The sequence below is a fragment of the Lemur catta genome, chromosome 1 (assembly GCF_020740605.2).
Source record: "Lemur catta isolate mLemCat1 chromosome 1, mLemCat1.pri, whole genome shotgun sequence".
Taxonomy (NCBI): domain Eukaryota; kingdom Metazoa; phylum Chordata; class Mammalia; order Primates; family Lemuridae; genus Lemur; species Lemur catta.
The window spans coordinates 105,162,586-105,180,757 of NC_059128.1; the positions used below are offsets into that span (position 1 = coordinate 105,162,586).

The following is an 18,172-nucleotide window of genomic DNA, read 5'->3' on the forward strand; positions in this document are numbered from 1 at the left end:
TGTTTATCTGAGAATGTCTTAATTTCTCCTTCATATAGAAAGCTTAGCTTAGCTGGGTACAAGATTCTAGGCTGGGCATTATTCTGTTTCAGAAGAGTGAGAATGGAGCCCCAACTTCTTCTTGCTTGTAAAGTTTCAGTTGAGAAATCTGGCGTAATTCTAGTGGGTCTCCCTTTGTATGTTACTTGTTTCTTTCTCCTTACAGCTTGAAGAAGGGTCTCTTTAGTGGATATTTTGGTCAGTCTGACGACTACGTGGCGTGGTGTTTTCCTATTTGCTATGAATCTACCAGGGGTTCTTTGAGCTTCTTGAACCTGTATATCTAAAGTTTTAGCAAGGCCTGGGAAATTTTCTTCTATTATGTCTTCAAATAGTTTATCCAGCCCTTGCTTATTATCTTCTTCACCTTCAGGGAAGCCTATAACTCTCACGTTAGGTTTCTTCACATAATCCCACATTTCCTGAAGACTCTGATCTTTTTTCTTATTTCTTTGCTCTATCTCTGTGATTGTCTTATTTAATTGGAAAGAGTTATCTTCAATCTCTGAGATTCTGTCTTCTATTTGATCTACCCTGTTCTTAAGACTTTCCACTGTGTTTTGTAGCTCCCTGAATAAATCCCTCATTTCTAGGAGTTCAGTTTGGTTTTTCTTCAATATTTCTATTTCTTTAGTGAATTTTTCTTCCAAATCCTGGAATTTTTTTGTGGTTTCTTTGCGTTGGATATCAATTTTTTCTTGTATATCATTCAGCTTATTTATAACCCAAGACTGAAACATGTTGGTATTCTGAAACTGGCTTGTGCCAATTGGAGGAGAGTTGGTATTTCTCTTTGGGGGCGAGGTTTCCGTTTGGTTTTTTGTGCTCCCCATATTTTTCCGCTGAGCCCTTCCCATCTGGCTCTATCGTTAGATCTTTTCTCACAGCTTTAGTCTAGTTAACAGCACGTCTTGTACTCTGTTCTTAGGCTGTGAAACAGTCTAGGTATGTTGCTTCCTTTATCTAGAGGGGGAGACTGTTGTGTGTTGTTTAGAGTTTTTTTCTATCTCAGTTGGGGGACTGCTTCTCATGGGTCCACCCCCAGAGGGTTGGCTTGACCTAAGACCAGTTTGGCAAGTTAAATCACTGTGTTGTGGACTTTCAGTTAGTAGGCAGGATTCACACTATTTGCAAGCAGAAAGCCTCTTCTCCCTCTCTTTTTCTTTTTTTTTTTTTTTCCCCCTGACTTTTGGTTCTTCCTCTGGATGTGTGGTTTCTGTCTCTTTGTGCAGGAAAGACACTGGCTAGGTGGAGGAGGCAGTGCCCTCACTCACTCAGTGCCCCAGCTGCTGCAGCTCCCACGGGCAAAGGTCTACACTGTCCCAGTGTTCCCAAGGTCCGGGCTCCACACTCTTGCGTCTGGGGAAGCACTCAGTGTTCACACCTGGGAAGGGGACCTGGAGAGGGTCTATGGATCAGGGGATGGAGCCTCCTGGGGAGCCGCCTGGCACCCTATGGCTCTGCAGCAGTTAGACCTTGGCCCGCACAATTGCTGCTGCCCACCCGCAGATCAGTGGCACTGGGGGGCAATTTTCAGGGTCCAATAGGAATCAGAGCTGGGGGTCTGGAGCACTCAGGAATATACAGTAGCTCCTGGGCTGGAGGGACACCGAAAAGGAGAAAAGAAAAAGAAAGGAAAAAAAAAAAAAGAGAAACAATATGAATAACAAGAAGAAGAAGAAAGAGAAAACAAGAAAGAAAAGAGAAAGAAAGTAAGAAAGAAAGAGAGAAATTAAAAAAAAAAAATCTCGCTTTAATATTTCACGCTCCGGGCCCCTCGCCTGGGTGCAGGTCCGTGTCTGTCCCTTTAAGAGATAGGGCACCGGAGACCCGCCAGAGTCCAAGGTCCTTTCCACTTAGCTGTTGGAACCGAGATGGCGACCACGCTTCCACCGGTCGCAGGCGCTGGGGTAGAGCGTTCAGAGCTCGGCAGGCGCCAGGTCCCACAGCAGCTCCCCAGCCGGAAAGCCGCCGTAGGGGCAGAAAAGAGCAAAAAAGTCCCACTTTAATATTTTACACTCGCGGCCCCTCGCCTCGGTGCAGGTCCGCGTCTGTCCTTTTAAGATATAGGGCACCAAGGAGACCCGCCCAAGTCCAAGCTCTCTCCCGCCTATGTCACCTGTCCTCGGAGCTCCACGTCTCCCGCGGTGATTCTGCACCAATTTCAGTCAGATCCCTGACCGAGTGGATGTGGGGGTCAGTGGGGAGATCAAGCCACTTTGCTGTGGGGCTGAACCCGCCCCACTCGTCGGTGAGGCAGGCAGGGCCGTCCGGCACTCCACTGTCTGTTTTCCGTCCCGCACTCTCCAAATTATCTCGGTCTGACTTCCCACTCGCCTCTGTTTTTTCTTGTTCCCTGTGTCCCACGGTGATTCTCCGTGGGTTCACCTCACCGTTCCTGTGAAGGAGCAATCCTGTAGCGTTGTGGCAGGTCGAGATCCATGCCTTCCTTTCCGGGAGCACAAATCCAGGAGGTCACCTCCACTCCGCCATCTTTCACCATCTGCTTCTCAGGATAAGTCCCTCTCAAGTCCTAAGCGGGTCGTTTCTCGGGTGCTGCTCATTGCAGGATGCTCTGTTCCCAGGAAATTCAGAGCCGATTCTGGCCACAAAACCCTCACCAATTTAAATCTCTCCCCGGGAGCAGAAAGAAAACCACCAGCAACCTCTCAAGCTCCAAAAAAAAAAAAGAGTGTTTTTAATTCTCTTTATGTGGTGAATCACACTTATTGACTTGTGTGTATGGAAATGAGGTGAAACTCACTTGATCATGGCGAATTATTTTTTTGATGTGCTAATGGATTTGACTTGCTAGGATTTTGTTCAGGATTTTTGCATCTATGTTCATGAGGGGTATTGGTCTATAGTTTTCTTTTTTTGTTGTGTAATTTTCTGGCTTTGGTTTCAGGGTGATACTGGCTTTGTAGAATGAGTTAGGGAGGATTCCTTCCTTCCTCTGTTTTATGGAACAGTTTCAGTAGGATAGGTACCAGTTCATCTTTGGAGGCCTGGTAGAAGTTGGCTGTGAATCTCTTTGGTCCTGGGCATTTTTTTGGGGTGAGGAGAGTTTTTTTTTATTACTGATTCAATCTTGCTAGTCATTATTGTTCTGTTCAGATTTTCTATTTCTTCCTGAGTCAAGCTTGGAAGGTTGGTGTTTTCAAAAATGTATCCATTTCCTCTAGATTTTCTAGTTTGTGTGCATAGAGGTGTCCATGCACATACAAGTAGTCTCATATAATCTTTTGTATTTTGTGGTATCAGGTGTCATGCCATCTTTTTCATTCCTGATTGAGCGTAATTAAATTCTCTCACTTGGTTAATCTAGCTAGTGGTCTGTCAATTTTGTTTATCTTTTCAAAGAACCAACTTTTTGTTTTGTTGATCCTTTATTTTTTTCAATTTTGGTTAGTTCTGCTCTAATCTTTGTTATTTCTTGTCTTTTTCTAGCTTTGGGTTTGGTTTATTCTTGTTTTTCTAGTTCCTTGAGGTGTGATATTAGGTTGTTAATTTGTGATCTTTCCTGTCTTTTTAATGTAGGCATTTAGTGCCATGAACTCCGTATTAGCACTATTTTGCTGTATCCCAGAGATTTTGGTAGCTTGTGTCACCATTGTCATACAATTCAAAAATTTTTAATTTCCATCTTGATTTCATTGTTGACCCAAAGATCATTCAACAGCAGGTTGTTTACCTTCTATGTATTTGTTCAGTTTTGAGAGTTCCTCTTGGAATTGATTTCTAGTTTTATTCCACCGGGGGGCCGAGAAGACACATAGTATGATTTTGATTTTTTAAAAATTTGCTGATACTTGTTTTGTGGCCTGACACATGTTCTATGGGAAATGTTCCCTGTGCAGATAAGAACAATGTATATTCTGCAGTTCGGGAGTAGAATGTTCTATAAATGTCTGTTAGGTACATTTGTTCTAGAGTTCGATTTAAGTCCAGTGTTTCTTTGTTGATTTTTCTGCCTCAATGATCTGTCTAGTTTCGTCAGTGGAGTGTTGAAATCCCCCACTATTATTATTTTGCTGTTTATGTCTAAGGTCTAGTAGTATTTGTTTTATACATCTGGGTACTCTGGTATTAGGTTTATTAGGTAACAAATAGGTAATATTTTTAGGATTATTATATTTTCTTGTTGAACTGATTTCTTTATCATTATTTAATGAATACCTTTGACTTTGGTTTTACTGTTGTTGATTTAACATTTATTTTATCTGGTATGAGAATAGCTACTTCTGCTTGCTTTTGGTTTTCATTTTTGTGGAACATTTTTTTCCACCCCTTTACCTTGAGTCTGTGTGACTCTTTATGAGTTAAATGTGTTTCTTGGAGTTTGAAGATATTTGGCTTGTGTTTTTTTTAATCCATTCCATCAATCTATATCTTTTATGTGAGGCATTTAGACCATTTAGAGTCAATGTTAATACTGATGAGTGAGATACTGTCCTAGTCGTCATGTTGATTGTTACCTAGTTGCTTTGTATTCTTCCCTGTGTTACAGTTCATAAGAGCTGTGAGTTTTTACTTTATGGTGTTTTTATAGTAATGAGTATAGACTGTTCTTTTTGGTATTTAGAACACCTTTAAGCATTTCTTATTGGGCTGGCCTAGTGGTGACAAATTCCCTTAGTGTTTGCTTGTCTGGGGAGACTTATTTCCCCTTCATTTATGAAACTTAGTTTTGCAGGATACAAAATTCTTGGCTGACAGTTATTCTGTTTAAGAAGACTAAAGATGGGACCTCAATCTCTTCTGGCTTTTGAGGTTTCTGTTTAGAGAAATCTGCTGTTAGTCTGATGGGTTTAACTTTGTAAATTACTTGATGCTTTTGTTTCACTACTTGTAGGATTTTCTCCTTCATTTTGGCTTCGGCCAGCCTGATGAGTGTGCTTCAGTGATGTCCTGTTTGCAGTGAATCTTCCAAGATTTTGTTGACTTTCTTGTATCTGAATGTCTAAATCTCTAGCAAGACCAGGGAAGTTTTCCTTCATTATTCCCTGAAATAGGTTTTCCATGCTTTTTGCTTTTTCTATTTCTCTCTTAGGGATACCTGCAATTCTTATGTTTTGATGTTTTACATAATCCCATATTTCTCAGAGATTTTGTTCTTTTCTCTTGATTCTTTTTTTATTTTTATTTTTTGCTTTCATTTTGACTGACTGAGTTAATTTGAAAGCCTTGTCTTTAAGCTTTGAAATTCATCTGTTTGGTTCACTTTCTTGTTAAGACTTTCCACTGTATTTTGAAATTCCCTAAATGACTCTTTCATTTCTAGAAGTTCTGTTATTTTTTAAAATTATCTTATTATTGATTTTTTCATTCATGTTCTGAATTATTCTTTTGGTTTCTTCATGTTGGTTTTTAACTTTCTCATCAGTCTTACATAGCTTACTTGTGATCCATATTTTGAATTCCATATCTGACATTTCAAAAATTTCCTTTTGGTTGGAGTCCATTGCTGGAGAGTTAGTGTGATCCTTTGAGGGTGTTGAGAGAGCCTGTTTTTCAGATTACCAGAGTTCTTATGCTGGTTCCTTTTCATCTGAAACCTCTTCCCTCAGCTCAAAACAAATAGTTTTACGATTCAACTGTTCTTCTCGGCTGGGACCTCTGCTGCTCAGTGTAGAGAGGGAGAGGTACACTGCCTTTTAGCTCTGTGCAGGTAGTAACCACGGTGGTATTGCTGGCAGTTTGGGTCAGTTGGACCTCAGACCCCTGAGAGAGTGTTTAAGTGCCAGCAGTTGTGGACTAGGTTAGGTAAGCCCTATATTCTAGGTTCCTGGATGACGTGTTGAGTCTTGGGGTGACCAGGTTGATACCAGGCTGGCAAACTTTCTCTCAAGCCTCTCTCAGTTCAGGCCCTGGCTGTGATAATGAGGGGTAGGGTGATCTCCTGCTCCAGAATGCTCAGCCAAGAGAATAGCGGATACACTGTGAGCCTGTGGCAGGAAGGGTGGGCCCCTCTTGACAGGATTAACAGAGGTAAGCAGCTATGGGATGCACATGTTGCTTACACTTTCCTCTCTTGGCAATGACAGTGGTCTGTGTCCTTCGCAGGCACAAAAGCACCCAGATTCCCAGCTCCAAGCTGACCTAGCTACAGCAGAGGTAGTGGGGGCAGCTCAGTCTGCTGTGTGCAGGGCCATCAGACTGGCTGTGGGCTGTGGGCTGTGGGCTGTGGCTGAAATGCTTCAGCAGGGGAGGTGTGGTTCTGCCAGGGGCTTGTTTCCAGGAATGGTAGGCTCCTCTGAGAAGAGACAGGCAGCTTGGTGAGAGGACTGGTAGCCCCACCCTACCTCAGGGGCGGCAGTAGCTTAAGCTATTAGGGAACATGAAAGCACTTGCTGTGGCTTTTTAGAGGGGATGGGAGTTCTTAGAGGGATGAGAGTGCTCCTCAAGCTCTGTGGAATCCTAAGTGTGGTAGGTGCTCTGTCAGAGGTGGGGCAGCTGCTCCCAAGTGCCCTGGCTTAATCTTTCCTTGTGGAACCCTTGCCAGTCCCAAGAGGAAACAGCCACAGCTGCCTTGGCAGCAGTCAATGGAGGAGGAGGGGAGGAGGAGAAGGCCAGGAATGTTGGGGACCAGGTGCCTTATTCTCCTTTGGCCTAAGGGGCCCTCCGACATGCTATACTCTACTCTCTGTAGAAGCAGCCCACCCTGAATGCCCAAGCTCTGGGAGACCCACATTTCTCCCAGGACCTACCAGTCCCCCAAGGATGCTGTGGTCTGAGTAACTGCTAGGGAGCATCGGTTGTGGATCTAGTGATGTAGAGACCCATGGGCTGCCTGTCTGTGAAGGGAGGGAAATGAGCTGCACCCTCTTTGCAGAACTGGGCACAATGAGCAGAATACTATTGGGGATGTATCACTCCCTGCAAGCCGACAACTGGTTGTCCCACAGGTCACCCGCAGCGAAATCTCATGCTTGGGAGCAGAGGTGGCTACATTTGCAGCATTGTGTGGTTGAAGGAGGGGAAGTTCCTATCTCCATGTCCCTTCCTGGGCTGTCCAGCTTTAAATTCCCAAAATGGTGCCTTAGGCCTGTGAAGAGAGATGGTAGGGTCTCTTCCAGGAAAATAGTGTGGGCAAGATGCTGGGTAGAGTGCCACCTGCTTACGTTTTAGTCTCACTGTGACTTGTAGCAGGGCAGTGGGAATTGTCCTAGGAGTAGCTAAGAGAGCTTAGACTCCCCTCTGCCTCCTCAGCTGGGTGGGTGCTGCAGCTACATCAAGCCCAAACTCAGCCTGAGGTTGGGGCACCTCCCAGAGTCAAACACAAAATGGTGCCTTGGACCTGTGACCAGAAAGGCTGGGGACACCCACCAAAGCAGGTGGCATGGGCGAGAAACTGTTGAAAATGCTGTCTGCAAACATCTGTCTCACCTGTAGTCTACAGCTGAGTGGTGGAGACCTTCTCATGGGTACATGGGAGCACCTAGGCTCCTTTATCTCTCCTTGGAACTGTGCACTTGTTGCAGGTATGCCCGTATTTCCCTGGTATCTAGGCTCTCAGAATGGCACCAGGCTGAAGTTGCTCTAGGCTTGGATGCCTGTGGCATTCCATGTGAGTTCCCTTTCTGGAACAACATCTCTGTGCAGTCTCCAAGCAGCTCCTTATGTTAGCTCCATGACCTGCGTGGGTCACAGGGTTCTCTTGTAGTCAAAGTTGTTAAAGTTCATCTTGAAGAGTAGAGCCTGGGGTTTCTCTCTTACTGTTTCCCCAAGTCCAGGAGCTTCTCCTGGCTGTCAGCTCGCTCTCAGCTGGGTAAGTTGCCCTGATCCCTCTCCTTACTCACTTTTGGTGCCTTCTGTCACTTCCCTGCTGAATCCTCATGTTCTCTCCTAGATGATCATTTCAAAATGTGAGAGTCTGCTTACTATTCTGGTTCCTCTCTGTGGACCAGGAACACACTACCTGTGTTTAGTTGGCCATCTTCCACAAGTTCTTCTTGAACGTAGAAAAAGAGAGAACTTTTTCCAACTTACTTTATTAGCCAGTGTAACCTTGATAACCAAAGTCTTTATGGGAAAGGAAAATATAGATTACTTAGGAGTACAGATGCCAAAGTCCTAAACCAAGTATTAATATGTTGAATCTAGTGATTAAAAAATAGGAAAGTATATCACAATTAAGTTCATTTCAGTACTACAGTGTTAGTTTAACATTTGAATGTCAGATTAATGTTGTTACCAAATTAGTTGAATAACGATGAAAGATCATATGAGTCTCTCAATATCTCTAGGAGAAATATGTTATGAAATTCAACAGCCAGGCATGATAAAACTTTAGTTAACTGGGAATAAAAGGGAACTTTCTTTTCAATGTAAGTAATCTTTCAAAAAACTTAGAGTAAGCATCATACTTAATGATGAAATGTTGAGAGCTTTCTTTCTGAAAGTTAGAAAGAGACAGGAAAGCCCATAATTATTCCTATTCAACATTGTACTTCATATCTTAGCCAACATAGAACAACAAGAATGATACATCAAAAGTGTAAAGATTAGAAAGGCAGAAACAAATATGTCATTATTCACAGATAGTGTATGTGTATATATTTTAAAAATCCAGGAGAATCTAAAGAGAAATTATTAGAAGCATTGAGTTAAAGTTTCTGCATCCAAATTCAAAGTACAAAAATTACAGTAACAAAAAATGAGAAAACATTTTATGACTAGCATTTATTCTTACGATTAAATATAATAAAAGATGTGAAGACCTCTACGCAGAAAACCATAGTACACTATTGAGAGATAGTGAACAAGATATAAATATATGGAGGTATGTATCTCTTCATGGACCAAAAGAGTAAATACTATAAAGATGTCAGTTTTCTTCCAGTTACTCTGTAGAAACAATGCAATTGCAATAAAAATTTCAACTTTTTCTTGGGAAATGATAAGCTGATTCTAACATTTATGTGGAGATGCAGATGGGCTGGGATTAGCTAGATAATAACCTTGAGGTCAAAGATATAGTTGGACAATTTACTTTAGTGGGTTTTAAGGTTTATTTTAGAGCTATAGCAATGTAAAATAGTTTGGTATTGGTACAAGAATAGATAAACAGATAAAGGTAATGTAGGAGAGACTCTAGAAACAGACTCATACTTATAGATATTTGCTTTATAGCAAAAAGTGACACTGCAGAGTAGTGGGAAAAAATTTAAGTTTTCAATAACTTGTGCTGGGACAATTAGATATCTGTATCCAAAGGAGAAAAACTTTTTTTTTTTTTGAGACAGAGTCTTTCTCTGTCACCTGGGCTAGAGTACCCTGGCATCAGCCCAGCTCACAGCAACCTCAAACTCCTGGGTTCAAGCGATCCTCCTGCCTCGGCTTCCTGAGTAGCTGGGACTATAGGCACATGCCACCACACCCAGCTAATTTTTTCTAATTTTACTCATTTTAAAATTTTTTTTTTAAATTTCAGCATATTATGGGGGTACAAATGTTTAGGTTACGTATATTGCCCTTGCCCCACCCAAGTCAGAGCTTCAAGCCTGTCCATCCCCCAGATGGTGTGCAGCACACCCATTAGGTGTGTATATACCTATCCCCTTCTCCCCCCTCCCATCTGCCCGACACCCAGTGAATGTTATTACTATATATGCACTGTAAGTGTTGATTAGTTATACCAATTCGATGGTGAGTATATGTGGTGCTTATTTTTCTATTATTGGGATACTTCACTTAGTAGGATGACAAACCTACAGCAAACATCATACTGAATGGGGAAAATCTGAAAGCATTCCCACTTAGAACTGGAACCAGACAAGGTTGCCCTTTATCACCACTTCTATTCAACATAGTGCTGGAAGTCCTAGCCAGAGCAATCAGACAACTCTCCCTACTGCCACTATTCATCGTCTCTAAACTACCCTGCTGCAACTCAACAAATTCAGCAAAGTCTGAGGTTACAAAATCAATGTACAGAAATTAGTAGCATTCCTATACGCCAACAGTCAAACTGAGAACCAAATCATTTCTTTCTATTTTTAGTAGAGACGGGGGTCTCACTCTTGCTCAGACTGGTCTCGAATTCCTGACCTCAAGTGATCCTCCCACCTCAGCCTCCTAGAGTGCTAGGATTACAAGTGTGAGCCACCGCGCCCAGCCCAAGGGAGAAAAACTTGACCCCTGTTTTACATCATACTCAGAAATCAATTCCATGAAGGTTATAGGTCTAAATGAAAAAGCTATAATGATAAAGTTCTAAAAGATAATGTTGGAGAATATCTTCCTAACATGTGGTAGGGAAATATTGTTTAAAAATGACACAAATAGCATGAGCCTTAAGTTAAAAGAGTCATTATTTACACTACATTAAAATTAGAAATTTCTGTTCATCAGATTCCATTCCATTAGGAGTGTCAAAAGACAAATATGTATGTGTAATACATACAACCAACAAAAGATCTTTATCTAAAAGATATAAAGAACTCCTACATATCAATAAGATAAGGTCAGTTGACTCTCTAGAAAAATAGACAAGAGTCTTGGACAAGAGTCTTGAACAAGTACTTCACAAAAAGAGGATATCCAAATGGCCACTAAGCTTATGAAATGGTGCTCAAAATCATTAGTAATCAGAGAAGTACACATTAAAACCATAATGAAGTAGGATTACACACCCACTAACAAGAATGACTCAGGTTAAAAACAAACAAAACCCTGAAAATGGATAGTACCAAGAACAGGCAAGGATGTGGAGCAAGGAGAACTCACATATACTGCTGGTGGGAGTGGCAACCACTTTGGAAAACAATTTGACCTTCTGTACTGAAATGGAACATACTCTTACCCTGTGACTCAGCAGTTTCACTCATGGGCTTATACTCACCAGAAATTCATACATAGGAGCAGAAGACATATGCATGGATAATAAATAGTATATAGGCTATAATTTCCAAAAGTTGGAAGTCACCCAAATGTTCATCAACAGCAGACTGGATAAGTAAATATTAAAATGCACAAATACAAATATCAATCAGTAAAATTATTAAACAGTAGATTGGAAGAATCAATCAGCAATAGAATACAATTCAGCATTGACCTTGGATAATGACAAGAAATGATTACAGGTATACTCTTCAATATTGATAAACCTAGTAAACAGAGGTAAAAAAGAAGCCACAAAATAGTAGATACTATATGACTTCATTTATATGCATTTCAAAATCTGGCAAAATTAAACAATTAGAAGGCAAGGCAGTATTTGGGATGGGGTAGTGACTGGTTGTGGATGCCAAGGAACTTGTAGACTGGCATTGTTATATTTTTTATCATGAGTAGTGGCCACGTGGGTCTTTGCTCTGCAATAACTTATCTGTAGATTTAAGTTTTACGCACTTTTTTTTGTATATTAAACTTCGCAATAGAAAAGGGTGAAAGGATGGCTATTTGAGGAAGTCCTGAGAAGGAATATCAATACCATTTCTTGGTCTTTAGACTCTTAACCTTACATATTTCTTCTTATCTTACCAAACATTGAAAATGAAAAAAAAAAAAAAAACCCTTAAACAACAAAAACTAGATCAGTAGGTTATGCAGCTTCTTCAGTAAGGAGTATAATATAAAAATTATTAATTCCTAAGTCCTTCATTCTAATGTAGGTTTTTCTGGAAACTTTACATTCTCAGAATGTAATGTAATTTTGTTTGTTTGTTTAAATTAGGAGGTACTAATGATGCTGGATAACTATGTGAGAGATTTCAAAGCACTGATTGACTGGATTCAGCTTCAAGAAAAGCTAGAGAAGGCAGATGCTCAAAGCAGGTAATGAACTCTGGTGTTAATATTATAGCAGCCAGCAGTAATAATCATTGACATTGACAATGGACTTAACCTCAAATTGACTTGAAATTTGTAAAAATCTAAAAATTGGGTGCTGCATTTCTCATTTAGTTCAATAACAAATATTTATTGGGTATTTATCAGTGGGTATTATTTGGTCTTATCACTTTATTCAGTACAGAAATTTAATTGCTGAATATGACACATTTACTACTCTCATGGAATTTGTATTCTAAGGATGTATTAAAATAAAACTTACTGGTACAAAAAACTAATGGTTGTTAAGAGAAGAGCATCTCTTTTAGAGGATAGATCAGGAAAGAGTTCATGGAGGATGCAGAAGTTGTTTTTAAAGGATGTGAGGGATCTTACCAAGTGGTTAGCCTTTTGGATGAGGGAATAAATTACACAGCTATGAAAACGTAGGGCATGTGTGAAGTGAAAGTAATGTAGACAAGCCTGAGCAAGAGCGAGACCCTGTCTCTACTAAAAATAGAAAGAAATTATATGGACAGCTAAAAAATATATATATAGAAAAAATTAGCCGGGCATGGTGGCGCATGCCTGTAGTCCCAGCTACTCAGGAGGCTGAGGCAGGAGGATTGCTTGAGCCCAGGAGTTTGAGGTTGCTGTGAGCTAGGCTGACGCCACACCATTCTAGCCCGGGCAAGAGAGTGAGACTCTGTCTCAAAAAAAGAAAGTAATGTAGAGAAAGGTATAGTATTTTTTCTTAATGTAATAGGCAATGAGGAAAGTTGACGATTTTTGATTAGGAGAATAATAAGAGATCAAGGTTCCTGTAGGAAGAGTCATGTGGAATCAGCACACAATATCTGAGTGCTGTGTGTCAGGCTCTGGGTGAGGAGGACAACACAGTCCCTGTCCTTACGAAGTGCACAGTGCATGCTGTGGTTGGAATGTGTCTCTCCAAAATTCCTATGTTAAACTTAATAACCAACGTGATAGTATTAAGAGGTGAGGCCTTCAGGAGGTGATGAAGTTGTGAGGGTGGAGCCCTTATTATGGGATTAGTGACCTTATAAAAAGAGATGGGAGCTGTTTTCCTTTTCTGCCATGTAAGGATGCAGCTAGAAGGTGCTGTGGGGAATGGGGCCTTCAATAGACATTGAATCTGCTGGTGCTTTGATCTTGGTCTTCTCAGCCTTCAGAGCTGTAAGAAACAAATTTCTGTCGCTTATAAATTACCAGGTTGAAGGTATCTTGTTACAGCAACCTGAATGTACTAAGTGCATTTCTAGCAGGAAAGATGGATATTAAATAAGTGTAAGTGTGCAAACTGTCACTAAGAAAAAATACTGTTTACTCTGGGAATATAAGAAAAAGCACCATCAACCAGTTGCCAAGTCAAGGAAGGTGTCCCTGAAGAAGTGACATTGAAATTGAGATAGAATTGTCAAGTAGGAGTTAGCTAGCCAAAGAGAAAAGAGTAATTCTAAATAGAGACAACAGTTTGTTTGATGTCCTAGAGGTAGAAGAGAACACAAGGTAGTCAAGGAATTTAGAGTTTAGCAGGACAGGAGTGAAAAGAACAAGGGAAAAAGAAGCATGAGATGAGCCCAGTGAGGGTAGACTAGGAACATGTTACATAGAGCTCTGTAGACATGATAAAGAATTTAGAGTTTATTTTGAGCCAATAAAGCATTTTAAAGTAAGGAAGTGATGTATCAGATTTGTGTTTTTAAAAGGTCATTTTGGCTGCAGTGTGGGAAGGTTGAGTTGCAGCAGGGTAGTTTAGAGATGATGAATAGTGGCAGTAGGGAGAGTGGAGAAATATTCCAGAGATAGGTAATTGTTTGGACTTAATAATTACTTTGGTCGTGTGCAAAGGCAAAAGAAGTTTGTTGCTTAGTTTAGTTTAGACTCATAAGTAATACCTGAACCCTTGTGTACTGGGTCAGGTCACATGGAGCTACAAAGATGCATTTTTTACCCAGAAAGAACAGGCCTATGCTGCCTCTTTTCCTTGGATTTAACCTTGGTTCAATCTTAGTGGGTGAAGCTATCTAGTAGAGAAGGCATCTTTTGTCTAATACTAATGTGTCAGGCCTATGGGGGGAAAGAGGGTGAAGGAAACACAAGAGACAAATCCAGGAGGGCTAGATTCCTAGGAAACCAAATCTAGGGAAACTATTATGGTATATTGATCTTTTTAACATTTTTGTTTCTCACAATGAAAAGTTTGATTTAATTTAATTTTTTTTTTTTTTTTTGGTGCCTGCATCATCCACAGTCCCTGGGTGAGTCAGGTCTAAATATCTTTGTACCAAGCAATTTCACTCCTACCCATTGGTAATAGGTGAGTGGATCTGTGGGTGCTTTCTTTCATTGGGTTGAACTAAGCTAAGAGCTCATCATGCTAGTTTGGAACTTGTGGCTATGTTGCCCTTGTGAAGATAAGTAGAGGAAAGCAGGTTGAAAAAAAAAAAGGGAATATATTTACAGAGAGAAACAGAAATGAGGGAAATCATGGGGTCTTTGAGAGCTTAAGGGTGTTGCTTTAGCTGAGTCATTTCCTTGGCCAGATATGGACGTGCTGTTCTTTGTGCCCTCTCTTTGAGCTCTTGTTTTCCTGCTCTGCTACCCGCCAGCAGGATGGCCCACCAGCAGATATACTACTCGGACAAGTACTTCGACGAGTACTAACAGTACCGGCATGTCATGTTACCCAGAGAACTTTCCAAACAAGTACCCAAAACCCATCTGATGTCTAAAAAGGAGTGGAGGAGACTCGGTGTCCAGCAGAGTCTAGGCTGGATTCATTACATGATTCATGAGCCAGAACTGCATATTCTTCTCTTTAGACAAACTCTTCTAAAAGATCAATAAAAATGAAGTATACCTGGGATTGTCAATCCAATCTTTTTCAAATTTAATGTATATGTATATATAATATTCAGTGAATACTTGAAAAATGTACAAATTCATCCATATGTGTGCATGAGCTGTATTCTTCACAGCAACAGAGCTCAGTTAAATGCAACTGCAAGCAGGTTATTGTAGGGTGTTTAAGATAAAATTTCTTCTAGTCAGTTTTTCTCTTAATATAAGTGCCTGTTGGACTTTACCTGTTACTTTTGTTAAATAAAGTTTGCATGTTGCATTAAAAAAAAAGTGGTGTTGCTTTAAAGCCTATACCAGGTCTGATCTTCAAGAGCCTTGATTCTAGTCTCCTAGTCTCCCCTCACCCCTTTGGATATCCTTGACCTTGCACAGTTTATATCCTTACAATAAATATTTATTTTCTTTTCCTTTTCATTTTTTATTTAACTTGACTGAGTTTCTGTTTCTTGCATCCCAAAAAGGTATATAATGTAAACACCAATGCATAAAAAAGGTAACTAGATTTTTTTTTCATGCTTGCAAAATCCAGTCTGCTAGTGGTGGCTGCATTGAGGATTGTATTGAGAAAGATTAAGAGGCCAAATCCAAGCTTAACAGAGTGCTTACCGTCCCTGTCCTGGCGCCATGGTTCAAAAAGATACTTGAGGAATCTCTTTTTACTTTAACCAGTTGTTAGCATTTCTCCTCTTTGCCTCATGAGGCAGCTCCCAGATATGGAAAGCAACCTTAAATGTTCTGAGATGGTATTATCCATCTTACATTCTTCAAATCATGTATCAAAATTCATTTCAACTAGACTTGATTTAAATGTAAAACTGAAATTGTACATTTTATATAATAATAAAATATAGATAAATATATATTTATATTGCAGGTAAGGACTTTGTAAGACAAAGGAAAATACCGCAAAGGAAAAATATTGATATTCTTGGTTTAATAGAAAATAAGCCTTTCTGTATAAAAAATAAAAGTTAAATTAAAAGCAAAATAGTTGCATCACCAGTGCCAATGGATTTATAGCCATAATAGTAGTATTATTAATAGTAAACGATTGCAAATGAATTAGGAAATGATACAAATTCTAGTGGAAAAAATGGGCCAAAGATACAACATGCAAATCCCAAAGGAAGAAATTCAAATGGCTGGTAAAAAAAGTTCAGTCTCACTGGTAATGATAATAAACATATATAATTTTAAAAACAAAGACAATGAAATACCATTTTGCCAATGAAAATTTTAAGAGAGGATACCAGCTGTTGGCAAAGTTGAAGAGAAATGGGAGAATAAGATGCAGGAAAACCCAAGGGAGTGATGGGGCCCTGTCAGCTGATTGGTTGTGGGGCCAATTGAGAAGGAATAGAAGTTATATTGCTTAGCTTTCCTGGCAAAGATCAATGAAATCTTTACATATCTTTTCTTACAGGTGATTAAGTGTTAGAGGAAGACAACTTGATGTTTTCCCATGTATTGTTTCACAAACTTTTCTAGAACATTAGACACAGGAGCTTGAATTACTATTATTTATTGCCTTTTTAATGTTTTTTAGCTGGGCATGTGTAGGCCTGTAAATCATAAGCAGTTTATCTCATGTCTCTGTAACCCCATGACCCTTCTGAGATAAGTAGAGTTCTGTTGCTGTATAGCTTTGTATGGAAAATCCTTGGCCATGCTTCATCTGTGAGTTCTCACTGGTAGCATGGTAACTTTTTGGTAAGCAATGCTGTGGGAAAAAGCTGTGACCTGATTATATTTTCACCCTCTAACAACCAAGAGAAAAGATTATTTCCTCCTTTCCCTTTTCTGTTAGTTTAATTTGGTATATGTCTTGAATTGACAGACCAACGTCATTGGCATGGGAAGTAAAGAAGATGTCTCCAGGACGTCATGTGATTCCAAGTCCATCAACAGATAGAGTAACATCAAATGCTCGACGAAGCTTAAATTTTGGGTGAGATGAACTCAAAAAAGCCTACTAAGGCTTGCATTACAGTAAATTGTTTTCTGTGGGTAATATAGTAGTATAAAACTGATATTCCACTATAAAAATATGCATGTATATGTTTGTTTGTTAAGCCAAATACTGTGCACAGGTAGCAACCCCTGGGAGGGGAGCACTGTGCATTGTTTAGCAATCTCGGGGAGGACTCTAAACACTTTGCCAGTGTCTGCTAAAATTCCTAGATCTTGTGGAAGGTTTTGCGTAAACCCAGTTCCCAGAGCCTGAGTCTGGTGAGACATACTCTGACTTATACAACAAGCCACGTAAAGCAGTGTTACTACTGCTCACAAATAGGCAGCAAGAATCAATAGAAGCCTAGAATCCATGGTAAGCTTATCCCCCAAGACCCAGAAAAGCTAACCAGGTGGATGGAGTCTCATTTTTTTGTGCCCCACTTCTCAAGGTAGCTGAAAGACCCCCAAAACGCTCTGCTCTGGGTTTTATATGCTGAATGTCATTTAGATTTCTGAGTTCAGGTGTTACAGGACATTCTATTCTAGGGGTATGAGGACAAAGCCCAGGCTATTCTGGTCAGTTCTTTCTTATCTTAAGATGTAGCATTCTTGGTATATTCTGCCTGACAGTTACAAGCTGGAAGGGGAAAAGATGGGTTGTATAGTTACATTTTCTAGTTCTTTGCTGGTGCTGTTTATTTTTTCATGGGGATTCAAGTCACTGTCTGCAGTCCTCTCATTTCAGCCTGAAGGACTCCCTTTAGAATTTCTTGTTAGGCAGGTCTGCTAGTGACAGATTTTCTCAGTTTTTGTTTATTTGGGAATATTTTAATTTATTCTTTATTTAAATTATTTTCTTTCATCACTTTGAATATGTTACTTCACTGTCTTGTGGCTTCTGTGGTTTCTGATGAGAAATCAGCTGTTACTGAGGATCCTTGAATGTGATTCCTCACTTCTCCATCGATGCTTTCAAGATTCTCTGTGTTTGGCTTTCGATTGTTTGACTATGATGTATCTAGGTGTGAATCTGAATATATCTTACTTGGAGTTTGTTGAGTTTCTGGGAACGATAGATTAGTATTTTCCATCAAATTTGGAAAGTTTTTGCCCGTTATTTCTTTGAATATTCTTTATGCCCTTTCTTTCTCTTCTCTCCTCTGAAAATCCTACTATACATATGTTGGTACTCTTGATGGTGTACCGCAAGTTTTTTCTGTTCATTTTTCTTCATTCTTTTTTCTTTCTCTTCCACAGACCAGATGATCTCAATTGACCTTTCTTTAAGTTTGCTGATACTTTATTCTGCTACCTCAAATCTGTTGATTAGCGCTATTAGTGATTTTTTTATTTCAGTTATTGTACTTTTCAACTCCAGAACATCTATGTGGTTCTTTAAATTTACTTTCTCTTTATTGCTATTCTGTATTTGGTGAAACTTTATTCTCATACTTTTCTTTAGTTCTTTAGACATGATTTCCTTTTCTTTGATGTTCTTTAAACGTCATTATAATAGCTG

At 39.9% G+C, this 18,172-nt stretch overlaps 1 protein-coding gene and 1 pseudogene across 6 annotated transcripts in view; both read left to right on the forward strand.

The window, feature by feature from the left end:
* The window catches only part of SCAPER (S-phase cyclin A associated protein in the ER), a 439,517-nt gene that overhangs the window by 78,375 nt on the left and 342,970 nt on the right, over window positions 1-18,172 (forward strand). For all 6 annotated transcript variants that reach the window (XM_045541852.1, XM_045541833.1, XM_045541866.1 and 3 more), the window contains 2 exons: window positions 11,720-11,820; window positions 16,538-16,648. In XM_045541852.1, coding sequence (XP_045397808.1) covers window positions 11,720-11,820; window positions 16,538-16,648 — 212 coding nt within the window. The remainder of the gene's footprint in view (window positions 1-11,719; window positions 11,821-16,537; window positions 16,649-18,172) is intronic.
* Window positions 14,452-14,970, forward strand: LOC123631850 (annotated as a pseudogene).